General features: G+C 38.8%; 1 protein-coding gene across 2 annotated transcripts in view; it reads right to left on the bottom strand.

Moving 5' to 3' along the window:
• Positions 1–15,400, bottom strand: part of LOC147021262 (signal-transducing adaptor protein 1-like) — a 74,936-nt gene that overhangs the window by 47,105 nt on the left and 12,431 nt on the right. The window contains exon 2 of one of the 2 annotated variants that reach the window (XM_085891073.1): positions 8,628–8,699. The exons of the other annotated variant lie outside the window; for it this stretch is intronic. Coding sequence (XP_085747199.1) covers positions 8,628–8,699 — 72 coding nt within the window. The remainder of the gene's footprint in view (positions 1–8,627; positions 8,700–15,400) is intronic. 2 annotated transcript variants of the gene reach the window in all.

Raw genomic sequence — 15,400 nt, 5'->3', positions numbered from 1 at the left:
CGACAACACATATACCCAAAGCAAAAGAAAAAGAACCACCCTCCAGGATGAGGGGGGTAGGCGGGCCTGGGGCCGAGACCGTGTCGGGCCTACCCGTCTGATGATGAGACGCAAAGTGGCGGTGGCGCCCCAACTCCGTGGGCCTCGCGGACAGTGTCTGGTGGGGGGTGGGAAAGGGGCCCCCTTGTCGCACTATCTCAGCGCGGGGGGAAACAGGAGGGGGTTGTTGATGCTCGGGGGAAAGGAGGATATCTCCCTGTCTCGGGTCCCGCGACGAGCGTCTCCACCACGACCTCGGTCGCGCCGCCGGCCTCTCCCTCCGCAGCTCCCCGAATCCGACGCGAGCACCCCCTCAACCGCCTTCGCCGCCGCCGCCTCTCCACAGCTTCGTCCGATCGCCCTCTCCATCTCCTCTCTTGACTCGTCCCAACTCTTCACTGGCTCCGCAAACTCCCAACTGCGAACTGCCTTGACTGACGAACGCAGCCGTTTATATCCCCCGTGGCTTCGCCCCTTCACCTTTGACTCTTTACCTCCGACCCTTCACCTCTAACTGGCTCCCCATTGGACCGAGGAAAAGTGGGCGTGAATGCTTTTTGATCCATGAATTTGCATATAGTGACCACGCTCCAACGCCCTGGAGGCGGGGCCAAATCGCCCCACGCTCACCGATAGGACGGAACAGAAGTGGGCGTGAGTCGTTTTTGATCCGTTTTCTTCGGAAAGTCTGTGATGTTTCTGAACACGCTGCTCGGTGCGCGCCCTGCACGAGTCCAGTATCGGTGCCCACAAGTGGCGCAAGAATGGTGGTGATGCGATGGTGGCGAGTTGTGACAGTAAAGGTCGTGGCTGTTGTTGTGAAGCGGCGTTGTGGTTGGTGGTTGTTGTGTGATGGCTGTTGAGACGTGGTTGGTGGTGGTAGTAATGGCGGCTGGTCCAAAATAAAGATAGTAAAAGAAAAACGGCTATCTAAAAGGGTCGCAGCCCGCATGAATGACATTTATTCACTCTAAACAACGGGTTTGGGCCTAACTACACATATACTTACAGAGATATCTCACCTAAGGGACCTGAATGGTGGTTTGTGAATTTCGTCAACCACAACAATATATACATATACATATATATATATATATACATATATATATATATATATATATATATATATATACATATACATATATATATATATATATATATATATATATATACATATACATATATATATATATATATATATATATATATATATATATATATATATATATATATATATATATACATACACATATATATATATACATACATACATATACATATATATATACATACATATATATATACACATATATATACATACATATATACATACATACATATATACATACATACATATATATATATATATACATACATACATCTATACATACATACATACATATATATATATATATATATATATATATATATATATATATATATATATACATACATACATCTACATAGAGCCTGGTGTTGGCGCAGTGGTTAGGGCAGCGGCTTGGGATCCAAAAGGTCCTGAGTTCAAGCCCTGTTGGGCCACTGAATTAATACACCAGGGGGTTGACTCAGCCTGTCATCCTTCCGAGGTCGGCTAAGTGAGTACCAGTGTACTGGGCTGGTGTATACCCCGGTTAAAATGGGTGTACCATATCCCTGTGTCATAAGAGGCGACCAGGGTTGCGTCAGGAAGGGCATCCGGCGTAAAACATGTGCCAAATCACTATGCGGATCATATGGATGATCCGCTGTGGCGACCCCTAACGGGAGCAGCCGAAAGAAGAAGATATATATATATATATATATATATATATATATATATATATATATATATATATATATATATATATATATATATATATATACATATATATATATATACATATATATATATATATATATATATATATATACACACATATATACATCTATATATATATATATATATATATATATATATATATATATATATATATATATATATATATATATATATATATATATATATATATATATATATATATATATATATATATATATATATATATATAGTGGCCACCAACACCAGAGAGATCCCACAAATGTAGTAAAGTATCAGCATACTGATGCATTTCAACCTTCTATGGAAAACCGAGTTTGCTTGCTTGCTTGATGCAAACTCTGCCCCTACCTCTCCCTCAGCAAGAGGTGAGTACGTCCATCAAGTATGTAGTACAACATGAGTACGTATAATTAAGTATGTAGTCTATTATAAGTATGCAATTGAATCAGGATCCTCACCCTCCCACACAGCACCACCTCTTTCCAAATTATCAGTCTTTCCTGACAGTTTGCTTCTTTATCCATCTTGTCCACCCCATACATCCTCCCCTGCTCCTCATTACTCCCCACATCCCTTATTTGTCCAAGTCTCCCTCTATCTTGTCCTTTAACCCTGCTGTTGGTGTCCCCCCCTTTCTACTGTTCCTTTTGTTCTGTTGCGGTCTGATCTGTTCTTGTGTTCTAGCTCTTCCACAAGCCGTCGCTTTGTATACCAAATAAATAAATAGAATAGAATGTAGTTAAAGCTGTGAATGCATTCTTGCTAAGTACACCATACACAGGGCACATACGAGGACTTATGCATCTGTACCCATTGAACCCCCTCCGCCCACCCCCACCCCAATTCACTGTCACATTCTCCACTCAGTTACACCAGCTAATTGCCTATTTATACATAGTCTATCGTTTAGTTACATTAAATCAGTTATTTGGAAGGAGCTTTACTTCCCTCACACACAATGCTGAGGAATGCATTTTATGACCATGTTTTCCTGTTTTTAAATTTCAGCAAAGGAATCAAAAAGCACAAAAAATGTCAAAAAAAAAGAAGAAAAAGAAAAGCACAAAAAAAACAAAACAACAAAGAACAATGTTCAGCATACATTGGGCATCAGGAGGAAGGAGAAGAGTATCACTCAGAGGAATTGTCAAAACAACAAGAGCAACGACGTGCTTGAAGGAAATCTGAAGGAGTGGAGCGACGCTTCAGACGATTAGCGAAACAACGGGAGATAGATGGTGGTCAAAGAAATTCTGAAGGTGAAGAGGAATAGAGCTGTGGATGAAGGTCTTGTATCTTGTTTGAAGTTCACATTTGTCAAGGAAAGACTTGGTATGATGGAGGATTCAGAGTCTGGCGCTGGCTTTGGAGATGACATCTGATACATGGTTTCCTGAGACAGATTGTGGTTGATGGTGATGCCAAAAGGATTGAGCGACTCAACTTCTTAAAGTTTTGTTAAGAAAATACATTAGAGTATATGCCAGATGTTCCTTTCGGAGAGACAGAGCGAGAATGTGAGATTTGTCAGGGTTGAAACTCGTATTCTAATATGGGACCAACTTCTGATTCTATCAAGGTCTGCAGAGAGGTGAGAGGCTGCTGCCTGCCTATCTGAAGGATAAGAGATGAGTCATTCCCACCTCATATCACCAGAGGCCTCCCAGTTGACCCCTTCAGATTTACTTTAAATTTTCATAAAATAGTTCCCAGGTATCAAAATGAATATGGTCTTTCCAATGGTGAACAATTTGAAGTGGTATACCTTGTCATATATTTGCAATCCTCACCTGAATTTCGGGGGAAAATGAAAATTTTCAATTTTTGAGGGATCATGACTGTAATATTATTATATATGACTGATTAAGAAAAGTAAACATGTATTTGAATACTACTACCATACAGTTATTACATGAAAAAATTTCAAGCTTCTGGGATGGGTCAATAAAATATATGGGGTCTCAAAGTTGGGTCGTCATACAAAACCAACATTTTTTTTCTGGATTTCAACTGATCAGGTCATAAAAAATTAATAGAGGGACACTCAGTTTTATGTTTTTTTTTTTTCTTACAGGGCAATTATAGAAGAATAATCTCTGAAAATTTCAAGGCTCTAGCATTAATATTAAAAAAGTTGTGGGAGTTTTAAAGTAGCCGTTCATTTTGTGATGCTCGCAACGACCATAAAAATAGGGCCACAACCACATTTTCAACCCTCAATATCTCGGAGTTGACCGCAACTATGGACCTAAAATTTTACGCAGCTTCATTTTGATACCTGGGAACTATTTTATGAAAGTTTAAAGTAAATCTGAGTGGGTCAACTGGGAACATTTTCTTAAATTTGGTGATTTCAGATGGAATGACTCAGATGCTATTTTGGAGAATGGCATCCTCAGCAAAAAGATAGGAGGGTTTTTTCCAAGGAATTAGAAAGGTCGTTGATAGAGAAAAACATTGAGTCTGGGCCTACGACATTGCCTCGGATGCATTCCACCTCAACAAAGAGGGGGAAATGCAAGGATCCCATTGAGAGCCACATGCTGATTACGAGAGTGGAGGAAGTCAGCCAAACGTGAGAGGATGTTTCCTTGGATCTCATATGCTGAGAGTTTAGAAAGCAAGGTTGGGTGCCAAACTGCCAACTTCAAAGAGGTATGTTCAGAGACAGCCCTGATGTCTTCTCTCAGATTCAGCACCTCCATCCATTGGAGAGAGAGAGAGAGAGAGAGAGAGAGAGAGAGAGAGAGAGAGAGAGAGAGAGAGAGAGAGAGAGAGAGAGAGAGAGAGAGAGAGAGAGAGAGAGAGAGAGAGAGAGAGACAGAGAGACAGAGAGACAGAGAGAGAGAGAGACAGAGAGACAGAGAGACAGAGAGAGAGAGAGAGAGAGAGAGAGAGAGAGAGAGAGAGAGAGAGAGAGAGAGAGAGAGAGAGAGAGAGAGAGAGAGAGAGAGAGAGAGAGAGATAGATATTGCAGGATGAAATGACTGAAACAGAAAGCAAAATGATGGTCTGAGTTTGACTCCTGGAGAAAAGGAAGAATTTGACATTGACTTTATTTATAACGAGCAAAGGGCAATGCAGAGTCCATCCCACCCCTACTCCACCCTCATCCCATCCCTCCCCTTCCACTCCCTTCTCCTACCCAGCCTTTACTCCTCCCACCCCACCCCCTCCAGATTCCCACTCCACCCCTTCCGCTCGCTCCTCTAACCGCACCCCCATTCCTCTCCCTCTTCCTACTTCAACCCTTCCCCTCCCTTCTCTCACAAATGATTTTTTGCAGGGTGTGTATTAAAGTGTACGCGTACATAATACCTTCGAAAAAAAGTGGAAAAAAATCTCTTGGCAATTTCCCCGGCAGCCTCTTGACTAATGAATTACGTACACAGGCATTTCATGACACCAAGCTGATTCCGTTGCCTCTAATATTTATTTACTTCACATAAGGCCAAGTAAAATAAATTATTAGTTTCTCATCCCCACCCACTTCCTTTTATGGCTGCCTCCTTTTTTGATATTTACTATTTTCTCTCCAGATATAAATAAGAAATGAAAAATCACTGAAAGAGTGACACTTGGCAAAGCAGCACCAAGTAGAACAGCATTCAGTAGAGCGCATACCTCTGCCTGGCTGAACAGTTCATGTTTTGTATCCCATCGATGGGCTGGATCTGAAACAAAATCCAATCAGCTTGTTCTTGTCACCAAACCAACTCATCCACCTTGTTTTGTCATAACTCGTCCACAGCTTTTTGAGATATAGTGATATATTTAGTTTTTGGCCCTATTTCTCAATTTCAGAAATTAGGTTTATGTTGACCTTTCAACCTTAAAAATAATTGGTGGTTGAATTAACTGACCTGACATGCAAATCTTCTTCAAATTTCAAGTCAATCAGATGAAAATTGAGGATTTTAGAAATTCCACCTAAGTTGTTGACCTTTGGCCTATGTTGGCCTCAAAAATAATTGGTGGTTGAATTCAGTGACCTGATATGCAAACCCTCTTCAAATTTCAAGTTAATCAAATGAAAATTGACAACTATAGAAATTTGAAAAGGTTGTTGACCTTTGGCCTATGATGACCTTTTGACCTTTTGACCTCAAAAATAAATAGGATTCTGTCAGACCGCCAACTCGACCATTTGGTGAAGTTTCGTGAAGATCGGTTTAAAATTGTGACCTGTAGGCAAATAAATGTGAGCGGACAGACAAACAAACGGAAGCGATCAACATAGTTGTCAAAAACAAATAAAAATAATTGCCAAGTATCAAACTAACCGAACAGATCAACATACTCTGCCAAAAAATTTTTAATTGCCAGGTGAAACACCAACTGATTTTTACTTGGCAAAAAAATTATTTTTCATCCCCACGCGCTTCCTTTTTGGAGGCCGTATGTTGGTGGGTTCTTTTTTCCTCTCCTTTATCAAATTTACTAATTGTTGTTTTATTCCTTAATTTTTGTCATGGGAGCCTGGAACCAAGACCAATAATTAATTTGCAGTGTCTATAGGCCTAGCACTCACGGAAAATCAATCTCAAGAACGAACTTTCTTGATAGCTATGGTTGAGCTACTGACGAAGCACAGTAGACCTGCATCTTAAAATTGTCTTCATTTGTGTACGCATCCAGAAGGCTGGCAGAAAGTTTTTGAAGTCACGGTATGCTCGTAAGGTGTTTGATGGAACTCAGATGCTGGGGGCTATTTTCAACGAATATGCTAATTGAGAGTTCGACCAGGGATCGCCCATCAAGGACAACTACGAGACAGCTCAAGTCAGTAGTGCAAGTCGTCATATATCTAGCACCAGTTCACTATGTACAAGCACACAGTACAGCAGACAGTATCATTGCTGCAGTAGATATTGACGTATCAGGTGTATGACCAACGTCATTTTTAATGGTATATGGTATGTGGTATGTGTGTGGGTGATAGCGCAAGTCTTTGGTCGAGTAGACTTCACCATGTGGTGGCCATCTTGGAAACAAGCTCAAATGAGCTAAGATCCTCGTCCTCTTAATGATGACGTCATAAAAACGAATATGACGTCATTGTGATAAATTATCTGTGCTAATGCCCGGCTTGATTCCCGCAAACAACATTCAAACAGCTTGCCTAGTTTCGGAGATAATGGTATAGGCGATTTCCATTAGCGGAGATATTTTGACGTCATAACTTTTTTCTTGGAGGAATTTTCAAAATCGGAGATGGTTACTGTCTGCGCAGGGTAGTTTTACATATATATGCCAAGTTTCAGGAAGTTTCGATGAAAACTGTCGGCTGTGAAACAAAAAAGTCCACAAGAAGAAATAGAACAACAACAACAACGTGAGTCAGACTTGGAGATCCTCCACAAGGATCTAAAAATATCAAAAATCTGGAAAATATCAACTAGTAATGCGAAAAAAAAATTCTTGTTTTCAGGGCAAGGCATGTTTGAATAGGCCAAATCAAAATGGTGGCTAAGACCCCTGCGAGGTGAAGTTGGGCTGGCCAAGGATAAGCCTTTCGAAGAGGAAAGCCATTCATTATCTTCAAAAGGTGTGTTTAAATTAACCCAAACACCTAGTTTTCGTTCATGCACTTCCTCGGAGTTCCCTTAGTATGCATGCAAAGTTTGAGGGCCGCTGCATTTCATGGTTTTGGAGTTATGGAGGAGACACACATACTGACACACACACTGACATTTATTTTCATTGATTGGAAGTAAGCTAATGGGCCTGTAGTTAAGATCATCTGTTTTTGTCCCCATTTTGTGTGATGCTGTGATGTTGGCTGACTTCCATGTAGACAGAAGGTGAACTAGGAGGCAAATGTTAGATTGAACAGAAAATAAAGTGGATATGCAAGAGCAACAGAGCATGTTTTCAGATTGAGGGCGCTGATACCGTCGAAGCCTGTCACAGAGTTGGGGTTGTGGGGTGCCAGAAGCTTCCCCACCTTTAGAGGGAAGAAAAAGACAGTAACGGAGGACAGGGCATGAGGGGATGGGTATGTGAGATTTGGAAGCAAACACAGAGTTGTGACAGTCCCTTACGAGCAGGGTCAGCTATTGGTATCATTTGAGGAGAGGGAAGCAATGGAAGGTGAGCATAAACAAGGTATGGACTTGACAATGCATCAACAGGACTTGGATAAAGGAGGGTAGCAAGATGTTATTTTCTGGCTCTTTAAAGTGGACAGACTTGTTGTGGGCTTTGTGGAAAAATATGAGATTGCCTTCGGTCAGATTGGCCTTCCATGAAGAAAAGGCAATTTGTTTGAAGGCAACTGCCTCACCACATGATTCAGTGAACCAGGGGTGAGAAGATGGGTATAATAGGTGAAGATGAGATGGGATAAACCTATGCATGAGAAAGCAGGCTGGTGTGGAAGAATTCTCAGTTGACATCAAATCTGGAGCATCGGAGTGAGAAGATCAATCCTGAAATGAGCGGAAGACTTGCAGTCTCCTCTAGTCAGCCTGAGTGAACCACCAGAATCTGTGGTGCTGAGATGGCTCTCTGACAACAACCAAAGAGATGTGGACTCTGAGAAGTACATGATCAGATGAAACAATTGGTACAAAGGAGAAACAACAGACATTATAAGGAAAGAGGTAAATATCTCACGCAAGTAAAATGACCTTGGCTCGACCAAAGTTTTATCCAAGTTTGGCAAACTAAGTAAAATATATCCAAGAACATCGTTTTGTTCCAAGAACATCGTTTGTATTGTATGGATAGACAATGGGAAAATGTACGACGTCTTTTTCCTTACCTGTCGATTTGGTTCACCATTATAAAAGTAGAGGGTGTCCCCATGAAGCTGTACCCAGTACCATTTACAATCCTGAATGCACACACAGTCCAAAAGGTGTAAGTAGCAGAGCCATGAATGGTGACACATTCCTCAGTTCAAGTTCTCACAGATCAAATATACACATTTCATTGCAGGACTTGTAATAGCATATGGCAGTGGAAAAAAAGAATGCAAAGTGCAGTCAACTTGCTCTGAACTCCATGGTGAAGCACATGTGTTATGGATGGCCCCCTTAATGCAGTAGAGCTGTTTCAGTAGAAAAGATAGTGAACAACTATGAATATTATACGACGACGACGACGATGATGATTGATAAATCAGAATATGACTCCAAACACAAGTTCAAACAAACTTCATGGCCCTCAAGCTATCCAAACTTCACCGAATATAGAAACGTCTATCAAGGTTCAGTACTCTAACAACATGGAACAGTGAAAAAGAACTGTGTATACAATGGGTCAAAGAACTGTGTATACAAGGTTGAGGTCAATCATGTGTTTTAATGAGTTTGTTTTAAAGGAAATTTTACCACGGTATCTCAAATTGCACAATTTGAACTTGTGCGAGTTTACTTCGGGCTTGTGGATAATAGCAAAGGGCCCGCGTAAGAGATAATTGAGAATTTAGCACAGTTAGAAACAATTTCCAATGTAAAACGTTGGTTGGAGCCTCATGATGAAAATATAAAAATATGGCAGAATGAACTGAACCCCTGCAATGTATAGCATACTACTGGCTGTCAAAGGCCATGGAGTGCTGAAGGCCGGGTTACAGCATGCAATGTAGCCAAGGATAGAAGCATAACAATATATACAGATTCCTGATATGTGTACAGGATGACACACAATGTAGGGACAGTTTAGAAATAAGAGGGTGTATAAAATCGCAAGGTATGCTAGTCAAAAAAATGGTGGATTGACAGTGGAAGCTATGTGTATTGTCAAATGTTGGCGGTGTGTGCTGCCTTTTTGGCTGTTGATTGCATCATTGGTTGGGGCATGGCTGTGCCGCTGATGTAGTGCCCCTGTTGCCAGTGTACTGATGTTCATTTTTGCCGGTATTGGAGGAGTGACAAGCTGAGTAAAACTCCTGGGATTGGTTTGGTGGTCAGCAGTACTCTAGGATCCCAAGCCACCACTCTAACTGCTAAGCCAACACTAGGTTATAATATTGGTAAAGTGTTAGAAAAAAACATATGGACATATACATGATGGACAAGGCAACGATTAGTTTCTGTGCTGCTCTAACAATGGTTGTGAAATAATTTGACTCGTAGGTCAAACAAGCGCGACTAGACCCGGTTGCGGAGGAACACCATGGCATCCAGCCCGGCGACCGGGTGAACATCAAGGTGTACAAGCAGAGGAACGCACTGAAGGCACATTGGACCGGACCCCACCAGGTATTACTGGTTACCTACGTAGCTGTCAAGTGCGAAGGGAAGCCAATCATGGACTCGCGCATCTCACTACAAAAGAGGATACAGCAAGTTGTAAAGAGAAAGAAAGGAAATCTGCAAGCGGGAAGAATGTTACTGGAGGTTCATGACAGATGTAGCAGTGCTTTTGATTAACATGTGCATAATTGTGATAATATGGACAATAACAGAGAGTGAGGGCATTATGGGAACGTCATAGAGAACAGAATGTTTGGTAAGTCGACAGTAGCGGAAACAAGGAATGGGTTGTGATAGCGTACACAGGGCAGAAGAAGGTAAACATTGGGACCAATAGCATGAGAAAGGCATATATGGGAAAAGACTTATATGACCTTTACATATAATTATGCACCTCGTGTGACACGGGATGAAGGGGACATCGGCACTGCACACCTGAAACGAGGCATAGTGTTACATGAAGGAATAACTGGGACATGGATAGATATAAGGATATTAATGAATAATCTCGTGGAACCCCAGGACACATAAGATAGGAGGCTGCAAAATATCATGATTACAATCCAGGATGGAAGATCGGAGCATGGTTGCAGGGATTGTTTGGAGGTTGGGGAGGAACCATTCTCAGATTCCTGCTGACAGGATTGGCTGTGTTGATTGGAATATTCATTATATTGTCTATAATCAAAGCAGCCATTATGGCTGGCTTGCGAAAGTGTGTTACAGGATGGCATCTGGAGTCAACACCCAAGAAGCCCGAAACCAAGCTCGAACCTGAGATGACACTTTTAGCTGGAGCTAGGGAAAGGGACTTTCCAATAAAAGGGGCAATTTCCTCACACCTCCCACAAGCACTACACACACATTTATACATACATACACACACACACATTTATACATCCATACATACACACATTTATACATCCATACATGCACACACACATATTTATACATCCATACATACACACATTTATACAGACATAAATACATACATACACACATTTATACATCCATACATACACACACTTATACAGACATAAATACATACATACACATATACTTATACTAACATATACATATACATACACATACACAAATACATAGATACACATACATACACACATACACAAATGCATACCTACACAAATACTAACATACATACACATATACATTTCCATACACATATACATACACACATACATACATATACACATACAGTACATACACATACACATACATTTATACATACACACATTTATACATACATACACACATATACATTTCCATACACATATACATCCACACATCCATACTCACATACAGCACATACACATTTACACATACATACATACACACATTTATACATGCACCGGTGTATACCCCGGTTAAAATAGGTGTACCATATCCCTGTGTCGTAAGAGGCGACCAGGGTTGCGTCAGGAAGGGCATCCGGCGTAAAACATGTGCCAAATCACTATGTGGATGATACAGATGATCTGCTGTGGCGACCCCCTAACGGGAGCAGCGGAAGGAAGAAGAAGAAGAAGAAGAAGAGAAGAGACACACATTTATACATACATACATACATACACACACATTTATACATACATACACACACATTTATACAAACATACACACATTTATACATCCATACATACACACATTTATACATCCATAAATACATACATACACACATTTATACATCCATAAATACATACATACACACATACACACACACACATTTATACATACAACCACACATACACATTTATACATGCATCCATACATACATACACACACATTTATACATACATACATCCATACATACACACACATTTATACAAACATACACACATTTATACATCCATACATACACACATTTATACATCCATAAATACATACATACACACATTTATACATCCATAAATACATACATACACACACACACATTTATACATACATCCATACATACACACACATTTATACATACATACACACATTTATACATACATACACACACACACACACACACACACACACACACATTTATACATACAACCACACATACACATTTATACATGCATCCATACATACATACACACACATTTATACATACATACATCCATACATACACACACATTTATACAAACATACGCACATTTATACATCCATAAATACATACATACACACATTTATACATCCATAAATACATACATACACACACACATTTATACATACAACCATACATACACACACATTTATACATACATACACACATTTATACATACATACACACACACACACACACACACACACACACACACACACACACACATTTATACATACAACCACACATACACATTTATACATGCATCCATACATACATACACATTTATACATACATCCATACATACACACACATTTATACATACATCCATACATACACACACATTTATACATACATACCCACAAACACACACATTTATACATACATACATCCATACATACACACATTTATACATACATACACACATTTATACATACATACACACACACACACACACACACACACATTTATACATACAACCACACACACACACACACACATACATACATACATACAACCACACATACACATTTATACATGCATCCATACATACATACACATTTATACATACATACATACATACACACACATTTATACATACATACCTACAAACACACACATATACATACACATTTATACATACATCCATACATACACACATTTATACATACATATATACACACATACTAACATATATATACACATACACACATACAAAAATACAGAGATACACATACATACATACATACACATACTAACATATACATATACATACACATGTACACAAATACAGAGATACACATACATTAACACATACATACACACACACATTTATACATACAGACATACACACATTTATAAATCCATACATAAACACATTTATACATCCATACATACACATACATACACATTTATACATACATACATACACACATTTACAGAGACATAAATGCATACATACACTTATACAGACATAAATACATACATACACACATACTTATACTAACATATACATATACATACATACACATACTAACATATACATTATACATACACACATACATTTATACATACACACATGCATACATCTACAAACATACATACACACATACACAAATGCAGACCTACATAAAACTAACATACATACACACACATATACATTTCCATACACATACAAACACACATACATACTAACATACAGTACATACCCATATATACAAATACATACACATTTATACATACATACACACATTTATACATACACACATTTCCATACACATATACATGCACAGATACATACATTTACGAACATACATGCACACATACTCACATACAGTACATACACATATACCCAAATACATACACATTTATACATACACACATTTATACATACACTGGTGGATACACCGGTTAAAATAGGTGTACCATATCCCTGTGTCGTAAGAGGTGACCAGGGTTGCGTCAGGAAGGGCATCCGGCGTAAAACATGTGCCAAATCACTATACGGATCATACGGATGATCCACTGTGGCGACCCCTAACGGGAGCAGCCGAAAGAAGAAGAAGAAGAAGAAGAAGAAGAAGAAGAAGAAGAAGAAGAAGAAGAAGAAGAAGAAGAAGAAGAAGAAGAAGAAGAAGAAGAAGAAGAAGAAGAAGAAGAAGAAGAAGAAGAAGAAGAAGAAGAAGAAGAAGAAGAAGAAGAAGAAGAAGAAGAAGAAGAAGAAGAAGAAGAAGAAGAAGGACACATTTATACATACAAATGCACATACATACACATATACATACAAAGATACACACACATTTATACATACATACATACAAACATACACACACATTTATACATCCATACATACATACATACACACACATTTATACATACATCCATAAATACATACATACACACATACACATTTATACATTCATCCATAAATACATACATACACACACACATACATACACACATTTATACATACATCCATAAATACATACATACACATACACATTTATACATGTATACATACACACATTTATATATCCATACATACACACACACATACATACACACATTTATACATACATCCATAAATACATACATACACACATACACATTTATACATTCATCCATAAATACATACATACATACATACACACATTTATACATACATCCATAAATACATACATACACACACATACACACACATTTATACATACAACCACACATACACATTTATACATGTATACATACACACATTTATATATCCATACATACACACACACACATACATACACACATTTATACATACATCCATAAATACATACATACACACATACACATTTATACATTCATCCATAAATACATACATACATACATACACACATTTATACATACATCCATAAATACATACATACACACACATACACACACACACATTTATACATACATAGATACACACACATTTATACATGCATCCATCCATACATACACATTTATACATACATCCATATTTATACATACATCCATACATACACACACATTTATACATACATACATATACTAGCATACATACATACACATACACACACAAATACATCGATACACATATATTTATACATACACACATACATACATATACTAACATATACATACACATACACACACACAATTACATAGATACACACACATACATATACTAACATACATACACATACACAAATGCATACCTACACACACATACACAAATACAAACATACACACATAAATACACACTAACATACATATACACAAATACATACATACACACATACACAAATAAATACACACATACACAAATAAATACACACATACTTTTTCCTTTGCTTTTGTGTAAATGCATGTGGTGGCGCCGTCTTATAAGTGGAACTGCCGAAGTGTGCGTGCGAAATAAAGACTTTATTCGGTTGTAACTCTGCTTTCATTGCTTGCTTCACTGTATATGTGCCTGAATTACTGTATGGCTGTAAAATACGTGCTCGTCTGAGTGTGCAATAAATGTGCTTGTTGAACTGTTCCCCGTTTTGTTGTGTCCTTTCCCATGTTTGAAAGTTCCATCTTGCATCACGGAAGGAATTGGTAGAAGGGTGTAAGCACCCGGTAAATAATCACGTCCGTCGGGGCCGGCGATAACACCGCTCGGTTATCACTGAAGTACGGAACGGACCGCTTAAGCGGTTCGTGTCCTAGGCCGGCCAG

Source organism: Eptatretus burgeri, chromosome 8, assembly GCF_056783735.1.
Source record: "Eptatretus burgeri isolate ZD-2024b chromosome 8, Ebu_testis_v1, whole genome shotgun sequence".
In the NCBI taxonomy this organism is placed as follows: domain Eukaryota; kingdom Metazoa; phylum Chordata; class Myxini; order Myxiniformes; family Myxinidae; genus Eptatretus; species Eptatretus burgeri.
Note: the sequence above shows the minus strand (reverse complement) of the source record. Positions and strands in the feature narration are given on the sequence as shown.